Below are 12,280 nucleotides of genomic sequence, written 5' to 3'. Positions count from 1 at the left end.
TGGAAGGTCTCTTTAAGTAAACTATTCTGCCTGCTCGCTGCACATTAAGTTATTTTAAATGCATTTCCTTGTAGTGACATTGTCAGTGGCTTTATGAAATTATGTTCATACTAATGCAACAATTTTAAAGTAGGGGACACAGGGGAGGGAGAATCGATCAGCTCTTATAATACAAAAATGAGGGTGTCAAGTTATACCTAGGGATCTGATGAACTAAAGCATCAATTCATCGTAACTAAATAAAATTTAAACAAGGTAAAGGGCTTTTGCAAACATGCTCAACGAGACTCAAGTAAGTGAGACCAGTGGATTATCCAGTTAAAGAGTTTTTTAAAACATTATTCAGACAAATCAGTAAGTCAAAACGAAGGAAAGGGTATTTTAGTTCAGGCACCTATAATTACTGAAGTTGTTGCAAAATGAGCAAGAACACTCGTGCATCCTGTGGGGGTCCTCAGCCGTTGTCTTGTTTGGGGAAGAGGAAATGGACCCACTTAGGACGTAGGTGCAGAGAAGAGAGACAGCCTGTCACCCAATGGAAAGAATTCAATAACTAAAAATTCAAAAAGACCTACCAGGTCAAAGTAGAAGCGAGTATGCGGTCCCCAATTTACATACGATCAGATAGGAGGGGTTGCCCTGCCCCTCTGATTTTTCTAACTAATGGTTTCAAGTGATGCCTCATCTTAAGGATTTTGTAACATTTTTTGGGCAAGGGTGTGACGTGTTCTATCAAGATGCGTTGGGTCTTTATCCTAAGCTTCTTTCATATTGGCCCTTTTTGATACTGTAAAATTAGACTTCTGCAAATCAAATATTGAGGTCTGTTTGGGTTCATGGAGCATAGGCCCAGCATATGTTTCACTCCATCCACTTAAAGCCAAGAGGAAGTAAAAATTCCTGTAGCTGATTAAAGATGTGTGCAACAATTTCATACAAAGAGTCTGCTCATGGATACCACATTAATGAATATTATTTCTACATACCTTATTTTTAAAACCATCATCTGAAACATAAAGAGACACCAACTCTTGGTAATGAGAGTCTCTGTCCTTCTCCAGCTGAGACACTCAATACGCTGTGATAAGCTAGATGTTTCCCCTCCTAACCCTTCTGCTTTCTCTGCAAATATTCCTAGGACCTGTTTAACTTCAGATATAGATGCTTGATGAATAACCCACAATTTAATAATCAGGGTCTCTGTTCGTTTTGGTGGGTAATATGTGTTTTAGGGCCTGTAGCTCTGTAACAAGTTAATAGTTTGTTGGGATACCCGCGGGAGGGCAGGGAAAGGATGTCACTTACTGCACAGTCTGATGAGCCAAGAGCAGGAGGAAGAAAAATTGCTGAATTTATGTTAAGTACCCCACAGTAACATGTGACATTAGGAGGAGTCAAGTGGCTCATTGGGCCAACAGATACAGGGAGATGAGGCACGAAGATCCTGAAGGACTGTAATCAACTCTTTCCTTGATGGGTTCCACTCTCAAGAGTCAGCCGCTGCCCCAATTCTGTAGGAGTCGTGGCTGGCCGGCTTCTAAGATGGCCGCTTGGTTTCTGAGCCCCGTAAATCGGCAGGCCCTTAGCTAACAAAACAACTGCGGATTTCCATCCTTGCATTATCAACTTAGCATTCCCGATACCCAAACTTACCTGGGACCATGGCAAATGCAAAAAGGGGGTAATCTGAGCTACAGAACTTTTCTAATTCTGGTGGAGGATGGTGAAGAAAATGTATCTTGGGGCTGTTAACATCGTCACTGCCTAATAGCCTGTGCCCCACTCACTGTCCAAGATAAGTCTTCCTTCTGCTGCCCTAGACATGTTTGTTTAGCAGGTGTTTGGTAGCCCAATGATAGGATTATCCAAGGAAGCGGTGGGAACCCTGTAGAGACATGTTCCAATGCCTCTGTTGGGACCACACTAGTATTCCAGTAAAAGTTTCAAAATCTTTTTGGATTTTAAAGTATTTTTGTATGTATTTGAATATTCCTTATATATTCTTTATTTGTTTTATCACAACGTTGCATTCTTGTGCTTACCCAGAACAAGAAATCCAATCTTTTAGTATAATATATTTGTCTTAAAAATTGTGGACAATTACAATAAATAATTGATATCAAAGTTTTAGTACTGGTGTGGACAAACGCATAATGACAGTAAAATAGCCCATTGTTTTTTTTTATTAACACAAAACATGTCAAAAAGTGCGTGTACCTGTTCTAAATGTACATTTTGAAGCACAGATTAGAAAATAAAAGGATTACATATCATTAGCAGTAGTTATTGGGAAAAGAAGTTTACATGTAAAACTAAAGCCGCTTTAGCACACATAAGTTTCATCAATATAAACCTAATTACCCTAAAGTATTATTGCATCTTTAGAAAATTCCCTGTTCATTGAGTTCTTTTATATCTTGCAGATCCTTGCAAGATTCCTGTGCTTGAGATCCCACATCTCTAATAGTAAAGTTATAGTTTAGGGTCTTGGTCTTCCTATTGCATGTTTTTATCATTTCATATTATAAAGAATACAGCATGAGTAATGAGGTTTAATAGCAATGTATTAGTGCCACAAACTCCAGTAAGTTAAATTTTTTTGTGTGCCCAAGTATACTACAAAGTTACAGAGTGATGCAGCCAACTAAAGACCTCCTAGTATCAGTAATATATATAGTGGTGGCCTAACTCTTTACCTAGATTAAAAAAACTAACACACCACAACTCATATAATTACAAGTTAGAGCTAAACATATTGTATATGAAAAAGAAATGTTTCATTTCCATTCATTGCATCACTAATCATCCAGTGTCATTTTGCAGCCTTTAATTTCTTGCTCAGAAACGTCAAAACCCGTGCAAGTAAGCTAATTTGTGTTGGCAATGCTAGTTTAGCCGCATTACCCATAGCCCAGGCCCTGAATTGTGCTCCTAGCTCTTATTCCGCTGATGTAGAGATATTAGATCACAAGCAGATGTTCCATTTCTCATACTATTTTAGTATTTTGTGCGTAACTTTCTCATTTCCTCATCTTCAAATTTATCTGCTCAAATCTGAAAGGATATTTCAGACTTGACACCAATTATAGTGGTCTAATAAATGTCTAATAAATCATATAAAAAACCCATGCAAGTGAAGTAAATGTTTGAGATTTTAGAGCAATAGATGTGGCCTTTTAAATTGCATGTAACAAATATAATGTTAATAGTTTTTTTCAGAATGAGCAGAGGTCAGGAACAGTGCTTTAGTCAAGTTTATTCTGAGTTATTCTGGAATATCATATTTATTAGATGGTTTTATTCTGCAAGACTGTTCAACCTATGGTTTACCTCCAAGTGGAAGTTGGGTATGCTGCATTTTCCCAGCAGCTCTTAAACTTCAGTTTCCAGTATGCTGTGTCAATGATTCTACTGTACATATGTTGCTTGACAAAGCATGCTGGGAACCATCAACTGCTGGAGAAACCAGCGTGCATATAACACCACTAGTGGGGTCAAAGGTCTTGTTGTACTGAACCTCTGGTGAAATATGAAAATATTTCACAGGAAGTGAGAGGAGCGCAGATATGTCAAGTTGCTTTGCTTTAGAGAGTAAATGAGCAGGCTATCAGTCAGGGGAAGGCTTGTGTTTCCCAGCTGTTGTGTCGATGTCTAATCTATGGTATTGCATGTCCTGGGCAGGCAAGCGTGGGCGGCGCAGCAGTGCAGGATCGCTAGACAGCAATATGGAAGTAAGTAGGATGCCTAGCTGGATGTGATATGCATTTGATACCTTTCCTTTCACTTGAACACTTTTTTGTTCCTCTGTATTCTGCTTGCCTCAGATATTGCATGCCTGGGATTCTCACACTGTATCTTCCAAATGAGACAAACCAACCTTTTATGACTCTATGGGGACACGACTGCTGCTTGTGGCTCTTTGTAATACTCCTACTGGCTCCTTGTAGCATGTCTCCACCACACACAACTGTCTGCTTCCTTCTCACTGTGGTCCTGTACCACTCAGCTGGCTGCTAACACTTTCCCCTCACTATCTTGTACTTTTAATGCAGCTCTTGACTGTCTCATGCCTTTATGTCAGTTTGATGATGTTTATTATTAATATAAATCTGTTAATTAGGTACCAATATTTACAGGGATGCTGAGATTCTCCTTAGCTAGACCTTACTCTAAAAGTAAATCAATGTGGATTTCATGAGATTTCATTCATCTTGAAACCATTAATTTACACTGATCATGTGTTCAGCCGCCTCTGTGTGTTTGCCTTTGGTAACTTGTGTCCCGTGACTGCCTAATGACTGTCCCTGTAAGCCCAGGTGTAGACATAGTTTCTGTAGGCTTAAATCTAGAGCAAAGGCTAATAAAAAAAGTAGATAGCTGCCTATGTTTCACAGCCTAAATGTTTAAAGTATGACTGTAACTGCCTGTTAAGTGTACAACCTGGGATGATGATAGCTAGTGTGACAGACAAATGGCTCTTGGTGGGTTTGTGTTAGATGTAGGTTTGTAGTTTTTAGCAGTGAGTATTTTCGTTTATAATTTTAAGAGGCTTGTTGTATATTTTGTAATTTTTGTTTCTATGCTTTCTTTTCAGGGGTCCATCATTAGCAGTCCTCACATGCGTAGACGAGCCACCTCAACTCGAGAATGTGCCTCTCGTCAAAGTATACCTAACTCTTCCTCCCTCTTAGGTTCTCTGTTTGGCAGCAAGAGGGGGAAGCCATCTTCCCAAGGCCACCTGTCTGGACCACCCCAGCAGCACCCCACTTTGATTTCACACCAACAACATCCAACAAGTCATCATGCAGGACAAGCTGAGGGACAAACACAGGCACAAGTGCATGCACAACATTCACAGTATTGCCACATGCAGCAGAACCCGCCACCGTATCACCACCATCATCATTACCACCCTCCCCAGCACATCCAACCACACCAGTACCATCCACATGGGCAACATGCTTCACATGCATCCTATATCCAGCACCCTCATGCACAGCATTCTCATTCTAGCCATTCACACTCTGGGCACTCAGCACATTCCCAACACCACCACAGTCAGCAGATTCCTTCTACATCCACAAGCACGAAACCTAAACACAGTGGTATTAGCACAATAGTTTAGAGGTACCCTTTTAGTAGAACTTCCAGTAAACAGTTAGGATTGGTAGAATTCTGTTTTCTTAACATGTGAAAGCATACTTAACTAATAAAGAAGTTTGGATGCTTTTATGAAGGTTTTAGAGAAACTGACCATTATTTATTATTTAATGACAAAATAGTAATAGCAAGAGAAACGGCCTAGTTGTTGCATAAAGGCAAAACCTTTAGCGTGGTTCATATTATTATATATCTAATAATCCTAGCTATACTGCGTGAGTGTACACAGATATCTACTATCTTATTAATATACTGCGTGCGTGTGCACATTAGTACCCTAAATAATTGTACTTGAACAAAGAAATACTTAATTTTCTTTTTTTCTCTAATCTAGCAATATCGACACACTAGCATTTTCACTTGACATAGATTGTTGGAAAAGAATATATATAAAAAGAGATTACAGTATTTTCCTAAAATAAAAAAAAGCAATTCACAATTAAATGTGCCAATAATCATAGACATTTTTTCTGTACTGGTCTTAGTTACCTTGCTTGTACAAAAAATAAATTATTCTTATGTTAAAAATAATTATGATACAGATCAGTATTATGCTTTTGCATTTCAGGTAATTGAGCTAGCTTAGGGAAAACCTGCACTTTTAATAGAAGTGACAATAGATCTACACACACACAAACAAACACACATCCTCTGACACTTTAATGGCTGTAAGAACTGTGAATTTTCATTATCTACCTTTTTATATGCATATATAAATATATATAAATATATATATACATGAGATTTGTAAACACATGGAAACTAGATGTGCGTCTTGTGTATTCACATAACAGTTATGAAACCTTTCACTTTTGTCTGCAGTGTCACCGTGCTGTCAACATTCACTTTGATTTTAAAATAGTAATTGAAACATTTGAAACCTTTTTATAGCAGAGAATGTATTTTCAGACTTTTTTAGCAGTGTTTTTTCATTCTTCTTTCCAAGTTGTCTTATTTTTAATTGGCAAATTCTACAAATTCACTTTAACAGTACATCCCACCTTTCAACTCTGCAAAACTTATTCTACTGCAGTGCTTCCCCTTTTTTGTTGTCCATTGATAACTGAACCCAGAGCTGTTTGTTTTGCAGCATTTTAAAACCTGTGTAGAAGAAAATGGTGATGTTGTCCATAGCAAGCAGATTAGATATCTGGGTTGTAAACCTGCTATTAGGTTTTACTTGCCTCATTTTGTAGTAGAAATGAACAGCAGGTTCCTAGATGTGTCTGCACATACCTTTAATTTTCTTCCAGCACCGATGCTGAAATTGTGATAATTTACTTCTGCATATTAAACTGCTGAATTTGTACTATGCCCTGCCCCTTTAGTCTGCTGGATCTTTCTTTTAGCCCAGAGCCCTTGTATACCAATATAGTAGCAAGAAAAAGGCAGAAGAGGGAGCACCTAGAGCTCAAGGTGTACATAAACAAAGATTTTATGATTTCGAGTGTTGCGGGAAACAATCTACATGTATTTTCATTTATACTACTAATGTGTTGATTATAGACTAATAGCACTTTTACTATATTTATCTAAATCTTGCTATTATTTGGAGATCAGATTGATTAAGTTTTCAGAAATATTCAGGCTCACAGGAAAGTCATTTCTTCACCCAGTCTGCCCATTCACAAACACATCTGGCAATGTAACAATGAGTGCATTGTGGTGCCAGTTTGCATTTGCTGTATCAGCAGAGTCCAAAGCCAATTAGACTTTTTTCCAACCTGCCAAATCTCCTGTATGACATTGGCATCCCCCCTTGCTCTGTGTAAACACAGAGTGTCTCACATTTGCTCCAAAATAGTCTGTATTGTAGCACAACCTCAGTATATCAATGACGAGATTTGTAAAAAAAAACAATTCGGCAAGTCTGCTTAAGTCACAACATCCATTTTCTTCTGCACTTGCTTTTATAATATAGCCCCTTTTACTTTAAATTATATTTAATGTTATGTTTCTTAGGAAGTAAAAGCTAACAAATGATGGTAGAGCTACTTTTTCATTGTAGATGTCAAGGCTTAATAACCAATTTGATGAATCTTCACTATGTACCCTGCCTAGTCTCATGATACCAGCAAAACAGCAACATGAAGAGTTGTGTGTCTCCAAGGAGTCAGACTACGAGACAGCATTATCTTTGTTTCTAAACATGTCTGTATTTACTGTATAGTGTTGTACATGCATCATTTCTGGGTTTTGTTCTTTTCTATCTGTAACAAAGTATACATGGTTGAATTGTATGTCCATACCCCTCCCATATATAGAGGAGTTAGCAACATACTACAAATATGTATGCTACTGCTCTACTAATAAACATTTAATACACATGGAACAGTTTGTGTCTACGTTCTGTTCCTGTGAGAAGCAGAGACTGGCCTTGCAGACTATAGAAAACAGTTTTAAGAAGCAGTCAGATACTTTATGCATATGTAAGGACTAGCAAGGGGTACCCAGCCTGTTTTAAAGGCAGCTCAAGCTGAACACATGAAAACAAAATATTGTATAGAAATGGTTAACTTCTAGGAGACTTCTAAAGAAGTGCTTATACTCATGTGATGTGGTGCTATATAGCATTAAAAGGGATACAATATATTAAATATATTTCATCTACAGAAATGTATGTTTGCTATTTGAACTGCTCACACACATTACTACACAATATCCCTTTTCTAACACAACCTTCTCATCAAATTGCAGAACAGGCATTCCATTGCAAGACTAATTTTTAGCTATGTCGTGTAAGGCATGTCAATTTAAAGACATATTTCAGGTAATCATACTAGCTTACTCAAAAAAATGTTGTTTAATTATGTAAGGATACTATAGTTTTTATATATTATCTATTTAAAGCTAGACCCAAGGTATTTCAACTTAATACACAGATACAACACATCTACTAAAGCTGTTTTATTTGGTTAAGGATTTTCTATTTCTTTCTATTCTGAGAGACAGCTCTGTCTGGCAGGACATTCTTTTAAGAATTTATATTTGCTATTGACTGGTGAACCCATTCATCAAGACATACTGCGACTTTTAGGTACTTATACTGATTACATAAAAAAAAAATAATTTGATGCTGTTTGTTTCAGAGCTGCATTAATATATAACATGTATATCTGCCTGGAGTTTAGCTTTATATTTCATCATACCATCGGTGTACAATTAGTTCAAAAGCCAGGACAGAAAATGTAAATACGTTTTTCCCAATAGACAATTCTTAGATAAATATACCTGTCAATCCTGGTCTTAGGAGACAATTTCAAGAAGCCCATTAGGAGTGATGATCTACAGGTTGTGCACCCCTGACATTAAACTTATTGGATTTGCACATATATAAATACCTGTCTATGAACATTTTATCTGCCTTCATTTTAAGACTAAATCTTAAATTGCATATTCTGTACAGACAAACTGGCATTTCACAAGCACAAATTTGTTTTTGTGATTGCAGGTTGTGAAAGCTTTACAAAAGCACAATAGGTCTGCATAGATCATTCTAATACTACACTACAGAGAAGGCTGAAAGTTATCCTAAGTTTTCCTGACTATAGAATAGTTTGAATATTTGGAAAACACTATGCAGAGGGCAGTAAAACCCAGATGAGCTAAAATGTATGCTTCTTGCATAATTTGGAGCACATCTATGGTTATATACTGTGTTTAAAATCAAATACCTGGACGTTCCCCATGACCACCAATTGGATTAAAACCTCCAGGGCAGGTTAGAATCTGATGAAGATGAAATAGCTCATGGTAAACATGAATTGTTACATGAGGCCTTGCCCTGTCATTCAGGTATGCCTTAGATAGTGAGTCCCTGAATCTTGTAGGAAGCAAATTCTCTGAAACTATAAAAATTCAATTTTGGGGGGTATAGAATCTTGCAGAAAAAATAATAAGTACACTCAGATTGCAAAATATCTTTGTGAATTGCATAAAAGGTTTTATGACAGCTGTAGGCTCCTTCTGATCCTTTGTAGAGGCTTACATTGTACAATAGTGAATGCTCATCTAAGCCTCAGTCACTTTTTCTTGCAGGTTATAGAGTTTTCCTGAGCTGCAGAGGTTCTATCTTATAATAAATAGATTTACGAGAGTCGGAGGCTTGGTTCTGCGCCTCACAGGCTATAGAACTTAACACTAAGGGAAAAAAACATCCATTTTGCATGTCATCTACGGTAAATATTCTAATGCTACAATTTAAATAGTGTATATTTGGAAAAAAATGTATCAGTATTATTGTTCATAATAGCTGAGGTAAGGTGTTACCATATTCAATTATGTAACCTTCCCTACTTACCTCTGTACTTTATAGTAGAGAATTTCTGTCATTTATAAGTCATTCCAAGAAAGATGACTCTAGTTGTTTGAATAGTAGCAACTCCTTAAGCTACACGTTATGGCACAGCTAAAAACACTTTTTTGTGTGGCTTATTAATTATTTATGGCATAGTTAATGTGTCTGAATATTGATACTAAGCCTTTAGCATTCATATGGAAATTATTATGATAATGACAACAGAGGTGATTTACCTATCAAACGCTGAATAAAGTGCATGAATACAAACATACTGAACATATTTACTTTAAATATAAATCTACTGTAATTAATCTCTCACTATATTTAATTTGTATTTTGCAAGTTACTCCTAATAGTATAAGTTAGTGAAAAACCATGAACACATTCTAAACAAGTAGTAAAGGCACTTTATATCAAGCCCTCATTTATCCTTATATCAGTAGGCATTATAAAAGATAATACATTTTGAATGTTTACAACACTGGCACTAAAATCTTTTTTTACCTAATTTTATTGCAGCAGAATCATGGCAGGTTGCCAGCTCTGTAATGTAAACAACCAGCAGTTATTACGAGGAAAACCAATGAAAACCAAGCTTGTAAGTTTTTGTTGTGACCTTTGAGGATCTTTGGGAAAAAAATAACATTAGTTATTTTTAGTTATTTAAGATTTTAGTTAGGTAAAAAATAACATTATTCACATTAAAGCTGAAATTACTAAATAAAACTTTTCCATTTTCAATGCATAACTTTTTCAGACCCCGTGATGTCTGGGTTTCTGTGCTTATAGTTACAGAGAGGAGGGATCAGCAGGGAGAAGTAATGCAAATACCAAAAGTTCCAATATTAGAATGTCAATCTGAACAGTGTTCCTAAGTAGGCTATGTTTGCATTGTTCATGTATTTGTTCTTCAAGAGGACTTACAGCAAAATTCATTCCAACACATCCAGTGTGAACATGTCATTACAAAAGTCATCCATCTTTAACCTGTGTAGCAAAGAACTCCTTTGTTCTTTAATTGAATATGACCAATTTAAGTTTTTTCTAGGTCTTCAAGCAGCTTGGGGGGTAATTCTTCTTCTGGCAAAATGCACCCAAGTTTTAAAATGACATTGACTTTATTGAGCTACATCTGGCAGAATTTAAAGAATGGAGGGATTTTGCATTGCATGGTCTGAAGGTGGAAATGTGCACTAAATGGAGAAGCATAAACTTCTAAAGCGCCCTTATATCAGACATCCTTCAGCCAGGAATTTAGAGCCAGATACAGTAAAGTTTTGTCATGGCTGCTTCTAGTGTGCCATACACAGCAGTGTTCCTCACTGAAGTCTAGAGATGGTCAATAAGATGCAGAAAATTTGACTCAAAGTCACTGGCAAATTATACTGTATTTACACCAAGCCAATCCAATTCTGCAACTTGTAGAGTTTATTTGGCTCAGTTTTAAATCTGCAATTTGCAATACATTTGCATGTAATGTGCACTAAAGTTGAATTTCTGCAACTCATCGACTTACTCTGTTAAAATCATTTCACTCATATTTGGCCCCTACTGATGATTTGTAGATCTGCTGCATAGCTAGTTACCTGCACAAAAAAACATGCCTTGATCAGTTTTCTATAGGCAACGTTATTCATAAACTGTCAGATTTTGGTAATAATGGTGCAGTGTTTCTAAAGAGTAAAATCACACTAGTAGCAAGCCTTAAAATACTCGAAAACAAAAGCTTCATCTTTCCTGGAATGACTATAAAATGTATATGTATTTTTAAGTTAAGAATGAAATGTACACTGTAAACAATAACAAAATAATATTATACTGTACAAGTATTGTAGAATGACACTTCCCATGGTGCTGCATGTAGCGGAGACCTCTGGTTTCTTAACATAAGCTGAAATTGGCAGCAGATATATTTATACATATATGTATATTGAATCTTTACTTGTTGACTTGCTGTGTCTCCTGCAGTTCCGCATGAATTTGTTATGTTTTCATTGTAAAATATCATTGCACTTCCTGCTAGCAAATAAAGAAGTGGATGTTTTGTGTATATACAAAGTAAAAAAGAAGGAACTAACCAAAAGATTACAATTGGAATGGTGGCTGTTAGGACAAAGTAGGAGTTATAGGTAACTGAATATTGTATATAGTGTGTAAATTACTATTCCGTCTGCAGTCATATTGAGGTTGCATACAGTACCTATCTCTTACTAGAATCCTGACTCTTACATTGCATTTTAGGAAAAACAAGCATTAATTAGTTCCTAAGAGCAGACTGTTAGAGCCCCATTGGATGGGGTGGTGTCCGATGGGGCACATGTTGTATTTTGTAATTAATGGAAAGAAAGGAGTGCTTTCATTTTAATATGCATTCTGTTTGTAAGTAGTAACAAACGTTATCGATGTACAACTATAACTGTGATCATGTGGACTAACTCAATAAACCATGAAAGATGACAGTGTTATTTTGTTCCTATTCATGCATTTGTATGACTTTCCATGCCTTAAGACAAAGGTAGGTAACAGAGACATAGCCAACTAAAATGTAGGAGGGTGATTGTCCCCTTATCCAAAGTCAACTTTAAACGAAGGTGCTGGGCTTGACTTTCCTTTGGCTGTTATATAGCAGGTCATGCAGGTGCAGTAGTCTGTATTGGTACCCAGCAGCCAACCATAAAAAGACTTTCCTTCCCCAACATTTATTTTGGCTATGTTAAAACTTGATGGGATGCTATGGGAAAATATTTACATTTCTTTTTTTTAGATTGATAAATAAGACTTAAAACTGTGCTTCACCAATGCAGGACAAAGCAATAAGTT

The 12,280-nt window shown here is 36.6% G+C and overlaps 1 protein-coding gene across 13 annotated transcripts in view; it reads left to right on the top strand.

Moving 5' to 3' along the window:
* The window catches only part of IQSEC1 (IQ motif and Sec7 domain ArfGEF 1), a 378,402-nt gene extending 366,485 nt beyond the window's left edge, over positions 1–11,917 (top strand). For 11 of the 13 annotated variants that reach the window (XM_072421014.1, XM_072421015.1, XM_072421019.1 and 8 more), the window contains 2 exons: positions 3,682–3,731; positions 4,595–11,917. In XM_072421014.1, the coding sequence (XP_072277115.1) occupies positions 3,682–3,731; positions 4,595–5,125 (581 nt within the window). In that variant the 3' untranslated portion in view covers positions 5,126–11,917. The remainder of the gene's footprint in view (positions 1–3,681; positions 3,732–4,594) is intronic. The other 2 variants (XM_072421029.1, XM_072421026.1) reach the window with 2 other exon arrangements.
* The last annotated feature ends 363 nt before the right edge of the window (positions 11,918–12,280 follow it).

This window comes from Pyxicephalus adspersus, chromosome 8, assembly GCF_032062135.1.
Source record: "Pyxicephalus adspersus chromosome 8, UCB_Pads_2.0, whole genome shotgun sequence".
Lineage (NCBI taxonomy): Eukaryota > Metazoa > Chordata > Amphibia > Anura > Pyxicephalidae > Pyxicephalus > Pyxicephalus adspersus.
The sequence above is the reverse complement of the archived record's forward strand: the minus strand, read 5'-3'. Positions and strand labels throughout refer to the sequence as shown.